Here is a 17,799-nt window from a genome sequence, read left to right as displayed (position 1 = left end):
GGTCTACTTCCCGGAGCAAGTGGGGCATTTCTGTGTGGAGTTTGCATGTTCTCCCTGTGTCGGTCCTCCTGAAACATCGTGTTTAGCTCCTGTCTGCTCCCATCACTGCTCCTGTCTACTCCTGTCACTGCTCATGTCACTGCTCCTGTCTGCTCCCGTCACTGCTCCTGTCTACTCCTGTCACTGCTCCTGTTGTCACTGCTCCTGTCACTGCTCTTATCGGCTCCTCTCAACCATGGCTCCTTTCCTCCACAGTCCCTCTTCATTCTCCTCTTCCTCCTTCTCCCCTTTCTGGTCTGAGCATGAGCATTGAAACTCTTATGTGTAAATGGTGATGTGATTCAGTCCTCGTTGGCCCCGCCCTCCTCCCCTGTGGCCCACAGCAGCGTTGCATTGTGGGAGAGGAGAAGGACTGAGTGCAGGATGACGAGCACCAGCAGGGGGCAGAGTTTGAGGCGGGGCGACGCAGAGCTCAGCCACGCCCCCTGGTGCTCACAGGAAGGAGAGGCAGTCCTTTGTAGTGTCGCATGTGAGCTGGGGAGGGGGGAGGGAGGGGGAGAGGGGGGGTCCCATCGCACGTCACAGCAGCGCGCCTCCGAGTCCGACACCAGACCTTATAGAGAGAAAAGCATATAAACACACTAAAGCCCTGGTTTAGACCTGGTTTAGTCCAATTTTAGTCATGGTTTAGTCCTAGTTTAGTCCAGTCTTAGTGCTGGTTTAGTCCTGGTTTAGCCCTGGTTCAGTCCTGCTTTAGTCCTGGTTTAGTTCCAGTTCCATCCTGGTTCAGTCCTGGTTTAGTCCTGGTTCAGTCCTGGTTCAGTCTTCGTTCAGTCCTGGTTTAGTCCTGGTTTAGTCCTGATTTAGTCCTGGTTTAGTCCTGGTTTAGTCCTGGCTTAATCCTGGTTTAGTCCTGGTTCAGTCCTGGTTCACTCCTGGTTCAGTCCAGATTCAGTCCTGGGTTAGTCCTGGTTCAGTCCTGGATCAGTCCTGGTTTAGTCCTGTTTAGTCCTTGTTCCATCCTGGTTCAGTCCTGGCTTAGTCCTGGTTCAGTCCTGGTTCAATCCTGATTCAGACCTGGATCAGTCCTGGTTTAGTCCTGTTTAGTCCTGGCTCCATCCTGTTTAGTCCTGGTTCAATCCTTGTTCAGTCCTGTTTCAATCCTGGTTCAGTCTTTGTTCAGTCCTGGCTTAGTTCTGGTTTTGTAATGGTTCAGTCCTGATTTAGTCCAGAATTAGTCCTGATTTAGCCCTGGTTTAATCCTAGTTTAGTCCTGGTTAAGTCCTGGCTTAGTCCTGGTTCAGTCCTGGTTCAGTCCTGGTTCAGTCCTGGTTTAGTCCTGTTTAGTCCTGGTTTGATCTTGGTTCAGTCCTGGATCAGTCCTGGTTTAGTCCTGGTTTAGCCCTGGCACAGTCCTTGTTCAGTCCTGGATCAGTCCTGGTTTAGTCCTGGTTTAGTCCTGGTTTAGTTCTGTTTAGTCCTTGTTTAGTCCTGGATCAATCCTGGTTCAGTCTTGGTTCAGTCCTGGTTTAGTCCTGGTTTAGTCCTGGTTTAGTGCTGGTTTAGCCCTATGTAGTCCTGGTTCAATCCTGGTTCAGTCCTGGTTCAGTTCTGGTTTAGTCCTGGTTCAGTTCTGGTTCAGTCCTGGATCAGTCCTGGTTTAGTCCTGCCTTAGTCCTAGTTTAATCCTAGTTTAGTCCTGGTTTAGTACCTGTACAGATGAAGCTGGGACTGCCCCCGTGGATCAGGTCTTCGTTGTCGGGCAGGATAAAAGGACAGCTCTGTTGGACTTGCAGACAGCTGGTGCCACAGGGTACAGTCTGACCACACGATGGGGAGGTGTCCGGGAAGAACTGCGCACACAGCCACCACTTGTACGCCATCTGGTGGACACACATAGCAAACGCACATAAGTTTATCTTCTAAAGAGGGGGTATTTTCCTTCTGTGGAGTATTAGCTACTAACACATAACATATTTAGATCACCATGGTTCTTGTTTTGAAAATAAATGCTGTTTTCACTGAAAATAATGTATTAGTAAGTTTCACTATCGTTTTTGATGCTCTGGGTCTCTCTTCTGCAGTTTGTGCAGTTGCTGTGTACAGTTTTGTATCGTGTTTTTGTATATTTATGGAGAATTTTTGTGTGGAGCATGGATGGTGTAGACTTGTGGGAGGAGCATGGGTGACGTAGGCTTATGGGCGGAGCATGGGTGACATAGACTTGTGGATGGTGCATTGTACAGGCTCATGTAGAAATGATCAGGCTCAATATTTGGGAATTTACCTTTTAGATGGCAAAGCACAATGTAATCAATACAGGAAAAACTGTCTCTGACCCATTGTGTAAAATACTTTAGCTAGCAGTTATAGTGGCCAAATGGAGCTGAGTTCCACATTTGGAATTCCGACTGCGAGTATCATACCAACCAAGAGCCAATCCAGAGTGAGGCTGGTGAAGGTAACGTCCCTATCCCAAAAGAGCAAAATAAAAACACTAGGATAATGTAGAGCAGGTTAATACGAACATTTTAACAACAAAATTTTGAATGCAGCAGCAACATGTCCATTTCTATACACTCTATGTCCATTTGTAAATACAGTCTGTGTCCATTTATGTATACAATCTATGTTCATTTGCATATACAGTCCATGCCCATTTACATATACAGGTGATGTCCAGTTATGTATACAGTCTATGTCAGTTTATATATACAGTTTGTCCATTTATATATACGGTCAATGTCTGTTTATATGTACAGTCTGTTTTTTATATATACAGTCTATGTCCATTTATATATAAAGTCTATGTCATTCATATATAAAGTATATGTCCATTTATATATACAGTCTATGTCCATTCATACATACAGTCTATGTTCATTTATATATACAGTCTGTCCATTTTTATATATATAGTCTATGTCCATTTATGTATACAGTCCATGTCCGTTTATATCTACAGTCTATGTCCATTTATATATACAGTCTGTGCTTTTACATATACAGTCTGTTAGTTTATATATACAGTCTATGTCCATTTATGTATACAGTCCAAGTCTACAGTCTATGTTCTTTTATCTATAGAGTTTGTGCTCTGACCCATCAGCGAGTACGAAATCATCACATTCTAGAAAACACAAAACAAATTAAAAACACGAGTGAGGAGGTGTAGATGATCAGATCTGCAGATTTGAACAGAAAGTCACTGGAGCTGTTAATAGATTGAGTTATGGACTAGATTTTACATGGAATCCAGGTTTACAATGAACAAAATGTGAAGGCTCTGCATACTGTGTTAAAACACTAAACAGTTTGATATGGCTTTTAAAAATTCTCCCCTGTAGAAAACAGATCTAAAGGTTTTAAACAGTATCAATTCATAGCAACAAGAAAAACAAAACTTAAAACCTGTGTAATCTAATGTTTAAGTATTTGCACCTATGTGTCTCTTTTCTCCCCCCTCTCTATCGCTGTCTCACATCTCTCCTCTTACTTACCTCTTTCCTCCCTCACTTTGTTTTGCTCTCCCTCTTTACCCCCCCTTCTTTCTCTTTTTCTCTCCTCTCTCTCTGCTCTACCTGTCTTTTTCTCATCTCTATTGCTCTTCTTCTCTCTCTTACGTCTCCCTCTCTCATCCCCCCTCTCCTCATTTCTCTCTCGCCTCTCCTTCTTTCTCTTTCTCCTCTGCCTCTCTTTCTCTGTCTCTCTCTTTCTCTAAAGCAGCTTATATTCAGCTGACAGGGGCAGTGGAGCAGACAGGGCTTTCCCCAAACCTCTTCTTTAAATACATGCAATCCCTCTTTCCTTCATCCATCAGTCCATTCTCACTGAGTGGAGAAGACATGATAACCACTCTGCCATAGTCACACAGGGAGAACATGCACACTGCACTCAGATCAGGAGTCTAACCCTCAACCTCCTGGTGAGAGGGAGGAGACAGGATAACCACTCTGCCACAGTCACACAGGGAGAACATACACACTCCACTCAGATCTGGAGTCTAACCCTCAACCTCCTGGTGAGAGGGAGGAGACAGGATAACCACTGCCACAGTCTCACAGGGAGAACATACACACTCCACTCAGATCAGGAGTTTAACCCTCAATCTCCAACACTCAACAGTTGTGTGATATTTTTTAGTTTTTCACCACTAGATGTCACTAAAAGTCTGTGTACAGAGACTATGGGGTTGAGGTTTGGACCTGGGTTTAGACCATTTTTTCTCTTATCTAGTCTCCATAGAGGTGGAATGTGTAACTTTCCTGGTGGTGTCTCTGTCAACTCCTTCGAAATGTTATTGTTTGGACCAGGAAGTTGCACAATATGGCATTAAAATTGCCTATCTTTATGGAGACAGAAGGTGAGAAAGCATGTTCTGCTACTACTAATACTACTATTACTACTACTACTACTACTACTACTACTACTACTACTACTACTACTACGACTACTACTACTACTACTACCACTATTACTACTACTACTACTACTACTACTACTACAGTATGTAAGTAACTGGATGCTATATTTATATATTTGTGCTGCTTAGTTTCCAACACATTAGTTAATTACCTCATACGGCCCATATTCCTCCATAATCCAAATGCAGACAAACACAGCTCAACTTAATTAATATGAAAAAGAAGCAGACAGAAGCAGACAGGAGCAGAACCAGAGGAGCAGACAAGAGCAGAGCCAGAGGAGCAGACAGGAGCAGGCAGGAGCAGACTGGAGCAGAGACAGAGGAGCAGACAGGGAGCAGAAGCAGAGGAGCAGACAGGAGCAGACAGGAGCAGACAGAAGCAAAAACAGAGGAGCAGACAGGAGCAGAGACAGAGGCGAAGATATGAGCAGACAGGAGCAGAGACAGAGGAGCAGAGCCAGAAAAGAAGACAGGAACAGAGTCAGAGAAGTAGACAGGAGCTAAGGACTAAACCGGAAATAAACCGAGACTGAACCAGGACTAAACCGGGACTGAACCAGGGCTGGACCAAGACTAAGCCAGGATTAAATCAGGACTGAACCAGGATTAAATCAGGACTAAACCAGGATTAAATCAGGACTGAACCAGGACTAAACCAGGATTAAATCAGGACTAAACCAGGATTAAATCAAAATTGAACCAGGAATAAACCAGGACTGAACCAGGACAATTCCTCGCAGTATCAGATTTAATCATTTATTGCATTTGAGTTTCATTTTTTAGTATTTTACTTAACTTGAGTCTTAAACATTTCGGAAATTATTGTGATGCATGAATCCATACGGATCCATACTCACAAATATTTAGTCCAGTTTAGTAATGCTCCAGTTTAAAAGTATTACTAGTAGTAATAGTTTAACCGTCCCTCCTCTGTACCATATATTCACTCTCCTCCTCTGTACCATATATTCACTCTCTTCCTCTGTACCATATATTCACTCTCCTACTCTGTATCATTTTTCAGATTGCGTGTGGCATTTGACCCACAGTTCCACAAATGAAAGGGCCACCTGTACAGGAGGTAACCCAGGATTGGAGCTTTGCAGCTGAGGAGAGAGCTGTGAGAGAGGGGACCAGGTGCGGAAGTGGAGTGGTTCTGCTTCATCATCAGGTTTAAAACAGGACTAAACCAGGACTAAAACAGTATCAAACAGGGCCAGTATGCATCAAAAGTGCCATAGACCTGGTTTAGACCTGGTTTAGATCTGGTTTAGACCTGGTTTAGACTTGGTCTTGTCCAATCAGTTCATGTGTGTTAATATTGTGTTTAAACATGGAAAGGAAGTAGTTTTCACAAAATTAGGACTGAACTGTAACTCAACCAGGACAAAACCAAGACTAAGCAAGTACCAAACCAGGCCCAGATAAGAATTTAAACAAATCTAAATCAGGACAAATCTAGGACTCACCAAGGACTAAACTGGGATTAAACCAAACTAAACCAGGACCAATCCAGGACTGAACCAAGACTAAGCGAGGACCAGTCCACACCATCTACACTAGGATTGAATCAGTACTAAAGCAGGACTAAACTACAGATATACCAGGACTAAGCCAGGACTAAACCATGTTTGCTCCCCTCATAACCAGACATGAACAACACACAACAAGAACCAAGAGATTATCCAACCAGAGCAGGGACTGGACTAGGATCAAAGAGGGGATTAAATCAGGACTAAACAAAAGACTAAAACCAGGACCACAACAGGGACTAAACCTTGGACTAGACCAGGATCAAAGCAGGTCCAGGATCAAAGCTAAACCACCACTAAACCAAGACTAAACCAAGAGACTACATTAAGGACAAAACCAGAATAAAACCAAGGACTAAACCAGAGATAAACCAGGGACTAAACAAGTTTAAACCCAGTCTAAACCAGGTCTAAACCAGGTCTAAACCAGGTCTATGCCATGTCTAAACCAGGTCTAAACCCAGTCTAAACCCGGTCTAAACCAGGTCTAAACCAGGGCCAAAACCAGACTCAGAATTACAAGAACAACAAGAACAACAAGAGCCAAGAATCTTCCATGACTGCAGCAGGAAATATAAGAGATAACTTATCAGCACAACGACGAGAGACTAAAACAGTAAAATCAACATGGTTGATTACTCTCTTATTCTCTCTTCTGCAAAAATGAGCTTGAGAACCAGCATGAGAAGAAAAAAGTGGATACTGAGCAGCGAGTGTTTAATACGGAGTGGACAGCACAATACTTTTTCACTGACGTCCAATCAAAGGCTAATATGCCAAGACACTGTAGCGGTCAGCCGTCACTTTGCTATGAAGCATGCCAACTATGCTAGAAAGCAGTCAACACAGGAACAGGCGGCTACGGCTCGGAGGTTAGCAGCCAATTTACAGACTCAGCAACATTTTTTTCACTGGCAAACAGAGATTCAGAAGTCAAGTACCAAGGCAAGTTTTTTGCTAGCATTCAAATTAGCAAAAGCTAGCAAGATTTTCTGCGAAGGTGAGTTTTTTAAAAGAATGCATTTGGAAAACAATTTGTACAATGAGCCTTGAATATTAATGCTTTGCTACATGTTACAGACCAAATCTCTCATGTAATATATAGATATATTTATCCTGGCCCAGCCCACCTGTCAAATTTTAGAACCCATTGTGACCCGTGTGTCAAAATGTTTGCCCACCCCTAGACTAAAACATCACAAACTGCTTTTCAGAACTAGGGACAGCTCAATTCTAATTCAATGGACAATGGAGGGACACTACTCAAAATAGTGCAGACTTTGGGTAACTAAAAATATCAATTTATTCAACATATATTTGTATTTCTGTGGTCATTGTTACCTCATAGCTGCATACCCTGAACTAATTTCACACATATATTTTAATTAACATCAGAGTTAGGGTTGCTGACATTCCAGCACCAAGGGAAGATCTACTCAGTCCAAGAAAACGTACTTCAGCAACCACCTTTGGTTTATTTAAAGGGACTTTTTTTTTTTTAGCTATGTTATAGTACAGTTTCCTCATCTCAAAAAGACCTGGAGTTGTTTTGTTTCATTCACACAGGTTAAACACACAAACTACCACTGCATGATGTCACAAGATGGAACAGAGCATTTGAGCTAAAAATGCAGACACATTCTAATGTGGCTAAAACCTCACAAGAATCCATTTTGAATAATAGGACCTTTAAATACTTCCAACAAGATACAGTCAAAGATGGAAAACTGCTTATCTCAGTTCATTACAATGAAACCAGAATACTGTAGCTTCAGGACAATGGAGAGCTCCACTGAGACCTAAAGTAAAAAGTCCATGTAAACCAGGGGTCTCAAACTCAATTTACCTGGGGGCCGCTGGAGGCAGAGTTTGTGTGAGGCTGGGTCGCATTAGGTTTTCCATAGGAAATGCTGTTAAAAAAATGCACCGTCTGAAGTGCCATTTGAACGGTGCATTTAAGGGTTTACGTAACTTCCGGCGTGACAAGTGCTGTCCCATTTCATGCACCCGATGTGGCCGAAAATGTGTCGTGCATTTCCATGGAAATTGGCCGTAGCCGGAACGTGCATCCGAGCACATTTCATGCACTGCTATATCCCGTCATGCACTGCGCCTACGCAAGTCCGCTACGCAATACACGTTCAAATGTAAGTACTGGTTTACCTCACCTACAACAGTGCAACATGAAAGTGTTGCTACATGAAACTGTAAAATCTGAATAAAGATATATACAGGCTGTGTGTTTAATGATTAAAAAACCTGTGCAGCTCTGGCACACTCAGGTATAGAAGACATAGAAGGTAAACAGCACCCTCTACTGGTATTAAAGTGATTTAGCCACAGATAAAATTAAACCTGGCTCAAATACAGAACCGTTAAACTGCAATATCCCACTTTATGTACAACTAATCTGTGTTCTCTGGTTTATAGACTATGAATGTAAAAAATGATACTGTTACCTCTGTCTCTGTTATTATGTTTTAACAAGGTATATTTTGTTCAAGTTAAAGTCGGTCCCTCAGAACATCAGAGAAATAAGCACCTATATTCTGTTCAAAAAACATTTTAAAAACTGGTTCATAACACATCAAATATGTCTGCATTAACAATACTAATGACTCCCCCCTGACTAACCACACTAGCACTTGTGTTTTCTCTTGAGTTGGATGTTGTGGAATGGCTGTGGACTGTCTTGTATGATGCCTGTGTTTTGTTTGTCTTTTCTGAACACTTTTGTTGACAGTGTTTGTTATATCTGTTTTTAATGTTTTTTTCTATAGTATATTGTAATTTTCGCTGTATAATATTTTTACTCTTGTTTTAAGGGAGACAGGTCTGCCATCTGTCCAGGGACAGATGAAAAATAGCCTTTTAGCTAATTCTGGTGCATTTGCAGCAGTGCTATTAATGTACACTGTCCCTGTTAAATAAACCAATAATTAAATAGTAATGTATAATCTACAGTTGGGAAAAAATCACTTCGAACCTTATATTTGCCTATTGATATTCAAAGGGAAAGATTAATTCCTTACTTCATTCAATTTAAACAGAAAAAAACGGCTGCGATGACAACACCTTGACTCTATTAAATAATAAATAATAAAAAATAAGTTATGTAAGTGCACAGACAGAGATTGAAGTATGCTCCGTGTCCCATTACAGCACAAAGGCGGGTACACGGAGGAATCCCCTTCGTTGGCCAGGTAATTCAAACGGCACTTTGAACTGTGATGTGGCGAATTAGGGCACAGTCCTAGGTTTGACCCACAAACCAACGGTGTGACCCTATAATTGGTCCGGGTTACCGGGGACTGTTATTGCCGATGGACAGATGTGGCTATGTGACTGCAGACTACATTACACTGCACTGAGCTCTTTACTTTTCTTTTTATCCGCGTACGCATCACTTTGATCTATTTTGTCAGAGAGAGAGACCTCATATTAACTCTCTACGTGCCATTCATGTGTGTGTATAAATATATGTATGCAGTTATACACATCTATATACGTATATATATACGTATAATGTCCAGCTCGGCAGCAAGTTAAAAAAACTGTTTTGGAAGTGCTGTGAACGCAGCGTGCTGGGATGAATGTCCGCGTGTGCCCAATAGAAATGAGGCACCAGTCAGACACAGAAGAAAACACTCCATGACAAAGCTGCTGTAACTTTCACTCATTGAGAAATGTTTCTCTGCATCAAGTCCGGCCGATGTCATGAGCCATATACCCCACCGTGATTGGTAGGTTTGTTCAGCTCCGCACACAACACTGTAAAGTGCCATACATATCAAACTCGAGGGCCGCACTAACATTAATTGGCCCACAGGCCGCAAGTCTGAGACCCCTGATGTCACCTAAACCAGGGGAAGACACTCACATCAGAGTCTTAGAAATACCTTTTTTCAGTAGCAACAGGCCATTAACCCAAGAGAATCAGCTTTTGCACAGTGGACAGCTCCCCCTGCTTTATCCTACAACCAAACACTGTGACTCCTCTGGATGTAGTTCAGTCTCCACTTTATAAACAAGCATCCAGGACCATTGACAGCTCCCCCCGCGGATTAAGGACTAAACCAGGATTGAACCAGAACTAAACCAGGACTGAATCAAAGCTAAACCAAGACAAAGCCAGAACAAAAGGAAGTGTAAATCAAGACTAAACCAGGACTCAACAAGAAGGAGTGTGCCAAGAATAAGGCAGGACTGAACCAGGTCTAAAATAGGACTAAACCAGGTCTAAACCAGCACTAAACCAAGACAAAACCATGACAAAGTCAAGACCAAACCCGATTTAAATAAATATTAAACCCCATTCGAAACCATAGATCAAATACAGACTAAAGCAGGTGTAAACCAGATTTACACCAAGACTAAACCAGCAATAAAAGGATTAAACCAGGACAAACTCAGAACTAACCCTGGACTAGTCCAGGACTAACCCAGAACTAACCCAGAACTAACCCTGGACTAAACCAGTACTAACCCAGAACTAACCAAAGAGTAAACCAGGACTAACTCTGAACTAATCCTGGATAAACCAGGGCTTCCTCCACACTGTTGTCTCCGGACCAGGGTCCGTGACTGGTCCGTGCACGTACTGTGGCATTATATGTACATCCATGGAAAAAAACACAGGTCTGATCTGTGGAGAAGTGCGTCCCTTCACAGTAAGAGTGCATAGTTTTAAGCAATAAAAACACCTGTAATAGAACAAATGCAAGAAAGTTAAGTTGAATGCCACACTGTGAAAAGCAATAACATCTCAATGGCGACAAGCAGGTAGCGGATGCTTCACTGGTAATGTGACACAGTGCACCTTGAACAATCCTAAATCAGGAAAAGGCTGAATCAGGACTGATACACTCAAGCACTAGATATGGGAGAACCTGGACTAAACTCAGACTAAACTTGGACAAAACTTGGATTAAACTTGGACGAAACTCGGACTGAACCTGAACTAGGGCCAGACTAAACCAGGACTAAACAAGGTCTAAACCAGGACTAAACCAGGACTAAACTAGGTCTAAACTCTGACTAAGCCCAGACTAAACCAGAACCAAACCAGAACCAAACCAGGAACAAACCAGGACCAAACAATGACCGTGCCATGAAAGTAGTCATGATGTAATTTTTAAAAATAGTTGTCCATGTTTTACACGCTGGATGAAAAAACAGGGTCTGGACTTCAAATCCGAGTATAATCCTGCTCTGGTTAGTCCTGATTTAGTTTTTGATTAGTCCCAATTTAGTTCCAGTCTATTCACCCGCTTTACACCTGGTTTAGTTCTGTTTTAGTCTCACTTGCTTGTCCCAGTTCAGCCGAGGATAATCAGCACCATGGAGACTTCTCAATCAGCTTTGTTCATAGTTTTGTTTATAGTCCAATGGAAAATGTGAACATTTAAAAAAAAAAATATTTCGTTAACAGAGACAGAGACATTAAATCCTGTGGACAGCTCTCACATGTAGCTAGGACCAAACCAGGAATCTGGGAATTCTAGTTCCTGTTTAGTCCTGGTAAATGTCGTATTTCAGAACAAAGTTCAATCTAGATTTATACTCTTGTTTTAGTCCTGGCTAACGGTGGAACAAACTTGGTTTAGTCCTGGTTTAGAACTGGGTTTATCCTGGTTTAGACCTGGTTTAGTCCGGGTTTAGACCTGGTTTAATCCTGGTTTAGCACTGGTACACTCCTGGTTCAGTCCTGGTTTAGACCTGGTTTAGTCCTGGTTTAATCCTGCTTTAGGCCTGTTGTAGTACCTGCTTTCCTCTGACCACTGTAGTATTCAGTAAGTCCTATATTCCTGTATTTCTAGTGTGTTTGTGGCTACATTAGAGGCTAAGGAAGTGCGTGCTAAACTAACCACGTCTCCTGGGTGCATCTCGTTATGAGGCCTGCACCCGGCTGGAGATGAATGAACGCGTTTCCATGGCGACGCAGCAACGAGGAAGAGGAGGGAATTAGCATACGGCGGTGCACAGTTGCCAGCTAACAGGGAAAACTGGCCTGAAAACCACTCAAGGTCCGAATAAAACCTCTTCAAAATCTACAATGTGGGGTATTAACAAGAACTAAACCAGGAATAAACCAGGATTAAATCAAGACTAAAAACCAGGACTAAACCAGAACTAAAGCATGAATAAACAACGACTAAACTTGACTAAACTATGAAAAACCAGGACTAAACCATTAAAAAACAAGGAATAAACCGGGTCTAAACCAGTATTAAAATAGTCTTGAAACAGGACTAAACCAGGACTAAAACAGGACTAAACTATGAACAAACCAGAACTAAGCTTGACTAAACCAGGATTAAAGCAGGACTGATCCAAGACTAAACCAGGAAAAAAGAGGGCGAAACCAGGACTAAATGAGGACTAAACCAGGACTAAACCAGAAGTAAACCTGGACTAAACCAGGACTGAACCAGGAATAAACTAGGACTAAACAATGAATAAACCAAGACTAAACCAGGACTAAACCGGGATTAAAGCAGGACTAAACCAGGACAAAATCAGGATTAAACCATAAATAAACCAGGACTAAACCAGGACTAAACCAGGAAAAAATGAGGATGAGACCAGGAGTAAACCAGGAGTAAAATAGGACTAAACCAGGACTAAACTAGGACTGAACCAGGACTAAACATGAACTAAACCAGGATTAAACCAGGAATAAACCATAAATAAACCAGGATTAAACCAGGACTAAACCAGGACTAAACTAGGACTGAAGCAGGACGAGACCAGGACTAAACCAGCAGTAAAATAGGATTAAACCAGGACTAAACCAGGACTGAACTAGGAATAAACCAGGAATAAACCCGGACTAAACCAGGACTAAACATGGACTAAACCAGGATTAAACCAGGAATAAACTATGAATAAACCAGGACTAAACCAGGACTAAACTAGGACTAAACAAGAACTAAACCAGGATTAAACCAGGAATAAACTATGAATAAACCGGGACTAAACAAGGACTTAAACCAGAAATAAACCAGAACTAAAGCAGGACTGAACCAGGATTAAACCAGGACTAAACCAAGACTAAACTAAGACTGAACCAGGACTAGACCAGGACTAAACCAAGACAAAACCAGGACAAAACCAGGAAATAAACCATGACCGATTCAGGACTGAACCATGACCGAACGAGGACTAGACCAGTACTAAACCAGGACTAAACCAGAACTAAACCAGGACTAAACCAAGATTAAACCAGGACTAAACCAGGACTAAACTAGGACTAAGCAAGAACTAAACCAGGATTAAACCAGGAATAAACTATGAATAAACAGGGACTAAACCAGGACTAAACAAGGACTAAACCAGAAATAAACCAGAACTAAAGCAGGACTGAAGCAGGATTAAACCAGGACTAAACCAAGACTAAACTAAGACTGAACCAGGACTAGACCAGGACTAAACCAAGACAAAACCAGGACAAAACCAGGAAATAAACCATGACCGATACAGGACTGAACCATGACCGAACGAGGACTAGACCAGTACTAAACCAGGACTAAACCAGAACTAAACCAGGACTAAACCAAGATTAAACCAGGACTAAACCAGGACTAAACTAGGACTAAACAAGAACTAAACCAGGATTAAACCAGGAATAAACTATGAATAAACAGGGACTAAACCAGGACTAAACAAGGACTAAACCAGAAATAAACCAGAACTAAAGCAGGACTGAACCAGGATTAAACCAGGACTAAACCAAGACTAAACTAAGACTGAACCAGGACTAGACCAGGACTAAACCAAGACAAAACCAGGACAAAACCAGAAAATAAACCATGACCGATTCAGGACTGAACCATGACCGAACGAGGACTAGACCAGTACTAAACCAGGACTAAACCAGAACTAAACCAGGACTAAACCAAGATTAAACCAGGACTAAACCAGGACTAAACTAGGACTAAACAAGAACTAAACCAGGATTAAACCAGGAATAAACTATGAATAAACAGGGACTAAACCAGGACTAAACAAGGACTAAACCAGAAATAAACCAGAACTAAAGCAGGACTGAACCAGGATTAAACCAGGACTAAACCAAGACTAAACTAAGACTGAACCAGGACTAGACCAGGACTAAACCAAGACAAAACCAAGACAAAACCAGGAAATAAACCATGACCAATTCAGGACTGAACCATGATCGAACAAGGACTAGACCAGTACTAAACCAGGACTAAACCAGAACTAAACCAGGACTAAACCAAGATTAAACCAGGACTAAACCAGGACTGAACCAGGACTAAACATGGACTAAACCAAGATTAAACCAGGAATAAACCATAAATAAACTAGGACTAAATCAGGGCTAAACTAGGACTAAACAAGGACTAAACCAGAAATAAACCGGAACTAAAGCAGACTAAACCAGGACTAAACCAGAACTGAACTAGGAATAAACCAGGAATAAACTCGGACTAAACCAGGACTAAACATGGACTAAACCAGGATTAAACCAGGAATAAACTATGAATAAGCCAGGACTAAACATGGACTAAACATGGACTAAACCAGGATTAAACCAGGAATAAACTATGAATAAACCACGACTAAAGCAGGACTAAACTAGGACTAAACAAGGACTAAACCAGAAATCAACCAGAACTAAAGCAGGACTAAACCAGGATTAAACCAGGAATCAACCATGACTTATTCAGGACTAAACCACGACTAAACCAGGATTAAACCAGGACTAAAACCCGGACTGATTCCGAACTAAACCAGGACTGAACCAGGATTAATCCAAGAATAAACCAAGACTAAACCAGGACAAAACCATGAATAAACCAGGACTAACCCAGAACTAAACCAGGACAAAACCATAACTAAACAAGGAATGAACCGGGACTAAACCAGGACAAAACCATCAATAAACCAAGACTCACCCAGTACTAAACCAGGACAAAACCATGACTAAACCAGGACTAAACCAGGACTAAACCTAGAATAAACCAGGACTAAACCAAGGCTGAACCAGGACTAAAGGAGGACTAAACCAGGGACTAAACCAGGACTAAATCAGGGACTAAACCGGGACTACACCATGAATAAAGCAGGACTAAACCAGGACTAAACCAGGATTACACCAGGACATAACTGGGACTAAAATAGGAGTAAACCTGGACTAAACCATGAATAAACCAGCACTAAACCAGGAATACACCTGAAGTAAACCAAGACGAAACCTGGACTCAACCAAGACTAAACTATGAATAAACCAGGACGAAACCAGGGCTGAAACAGGACAAAACCAGGACTAACCCAGGACTAACCAGGACTAACCTAGGACCAAACCAGAACCAACCCTGGCCTAACACAGGACTAACCAAGGACTATACCACGACTAACCCTAGACTAACCAGGTCTAATCAGAACTAAACCAGGACAAATCCAAGACTAACACAGGACCAAACCTGGACTAAACCAGGACTAAATGAGGGACTAAAGAAGGATTAAACCAGGACTAAACCAGGATTAAACCATTAATAAATATGATAAAACCAGGACTAAACCCTGAATAATAAGGACTAAACCAGGACTAAACCAAGACTAAACCATGAATAAACAAGGAATAAACCAAATCTACACTATGAATAGACCAGGATTAAACCATGATTAAACAGGACTAAACCAGCACTAAAGCAGGAACTAAATCAGGACTAAACCAGGACTACCCCTAGACTAACCAGGACTAAACCATGAATAAACCATGAATAAACCTAGACTAGATCAGGAACTAAAGAAGGATTAAACCAGGACTATACCATTAATAAACCAGGACTAAACCAGGACGAAACCAGGCCTAAACCAGGAATAAACAGGACTAAACCAGGACTAAACAAAGACTAAACCATGAATAAACCAGGACTAAACAATGACTTACCCAAGACTAACCCAGCACTAACACAGGACAAACCCAGAACTAACCAGGAGTAACCAGGACTAACAAGGACTAACCTAGCACTAAACCAGGACTAACTGAGGACTAACCAGGACTAATGCAGGACTAAACCAGGACTAACCCAGGACTAACCAGAACTAACCAGGACAAACCCCGCATTTTGTCTCGGGTCAGGCTCCTTTACCTTGCACTGGTCCATGCACGTGCGCACGGAGTACGGCCCCGGTTCGTACTTGAGCGCGAGCACCTCAAACTCCTCGTACTTCTCCAGCGCGTGCAGGTCGTAGCGCTGGTATGCCGCGACGCACGCGCTGCACGTGCCGTCGGGGCCCTTGTGCAGCGCGTCCAGGCTGCAATTGAGGCGATCAGGACGCGACGCGCCGCGGAGCAGGTCCAGCAGCGAATACGAGCTACAAAAAGACAAGTACAAGCTGCTAATATTTACATCCCACGAGCCGCCGCGGCCGCTTCGCTCCGAAATGTTCCCGCACAAATGATCCACATCCACAAAAGTGAAGGAGTTTGTGGAGAGAGGCTCCTCCGCCCCCTCCGAGCCGTCCCGGAGGCTGTCGCACAGCGGCGTGGAGGAGTTGTCTAAAAAAACGGCCCGCGTGCGTTCGGGGTACAGCGGGACACCGGGGACGCCGGGGACTCCGGGAGACCGGGCCAGCTTGACCGGCGCCAGTTTGGCTTCAGCGCGGAACCACAGGTGGTCAGAGAGCAGCGCGAGCAGCAGCGCCAGAGAAGCCCAGGACAATCGGCCTCTGTCGGCCAGCGCACAGGGCGGCGGGTCGGGGAGCAGGCGCGCGGGCTCTATCCAGATTGGGAAGCCGTCGACATCTTCTTGCTGCCAACACGTCCCGGCTCCCTGGGTCATATTTCGGGAACGGGCCGACTCCACCGCGGGGGCTCCTCTGCCGCAACAGTCATTGACGTGGGGTGGCGCGCGGGTTTGACGCGGAAAGGCCGATCGTTCCTTCGCGTTCAGCGGTGATTCCCGGTGATCGGAGCGTGGGCCGTATCCTCCGGCCCCGATCCCATGGCTGAGCGCTGGGGCCCGCCTCTGCGCAGCCTCGTCGCCGTTTTTAGCAGCCCTCGGAGCTGCCGCACACGGTGGCAGTGCTGTGTGTCCCCGCGGCCTGGAGCATGGCGCTGAGTAGCGCTCTGACGCTCGCTCTGCCGCTCCTTCTGCCGCTCTGTTGTGCGCGTCTTCAGCACCTCGCGTTGTTCATCGCTGCCGTTCTCCAGTCGCCGCCATGTTCGCCACAGAAGCGATGGATGGAGGATGTGGAGGATGCGAGCGGCGGAAAGTAGGCAAAAAACACCGCACCGCGCTTCTGGTTTGGACCTTCACAATAAAAGCAACAGTATGCAGCGTCAAAACAAAAGCGAAAAAGTTAGGCGCTGATGGACGGAATTTCCTCTCTGGGCGCACCGGGTAAGTCAGAATCAGAGATTGAACCGGGACTAATCCAGGTATAAACCAGGACTAAACCAGGACTCAACCAGGACTAAACCGGTACTAAAGAAAGACTAAACCAGGACTAAAGAGGGACTAAACCAGGATTAAACCAGAATTAATGAAGGACTAAACCAGGACAAAAGAAGTATTAAACCAGGAATAAAGAAGGACTAAAATGAGACTAAACCAGGACTAAACGGGCACTAAACCAGAACAAAACTAGGACTAAACCAGGACTAAACAGGAACTAAACCAGGACTAAACCTGGACTAAACCGGGACTAAAACAGGACTAAACCAGGGCTAAACCAGGACTAATGAAGGACTAAACCAGGACAAAAGAAGTATTAAACCAGGAATAAAGAAGGACTAAAATGAGACTAAACCAGGACTAAACGGGCACTAAACCAGAACTAAACTAGGACTAAACCAGGACTAAAGTA

General features: G+C 43.4%; 1 protein-coding gene across 1 annotated transcript; it reads right to left on the bottom strand.

The window, feature by feature from the left end:
- Window positions 1-341: 341 nt before the first annotated feature.
- LOC117381310 (NALCN channel auxiliary factor 1-like) lies at window positions 342-17,129 on the bottom strand. Its single transcript, XM_033978253.2, has 3 exons — window positions 16,080-17,129; window positions 1,712-1,883; window positions 342-613 (listed from the first exon to the last, which is right to left on the bottom strand). The coding sequence occupies exons 1-3, from the start codon at window positions 16,770-16,772 to the stop codon at window positions 342-344; spliced, it is 1,137 nt and encodes a 378-aa protein (XP_033834144.1). The 5' UTR covers window positions 16,773-17,129.
- Window positions 17,130-17,799: the final 670 nt, after the last annotated feature.

The sequence above is a fragment of the Periophthalmus magnuspinnatus genome, chromosome 2 (genome assembly GCF_009829125.3).
Source record: "Periophthalmus magnuspinnatus isolate fPerMag1 chromosome 2, fPerMag1.2.pri, whole genome shotgun sequence".
NCBI classification, from domain to species: Eukaryota; Metazoa; Chordata; class Actinopteri; order Gobiiformes; family Gobiidae; genus Periophthalmus; species Periophthalmus magnuspinnatus.
This window is presented reverse-complemented; position numbering and strand designations above follow the sequence as displayed.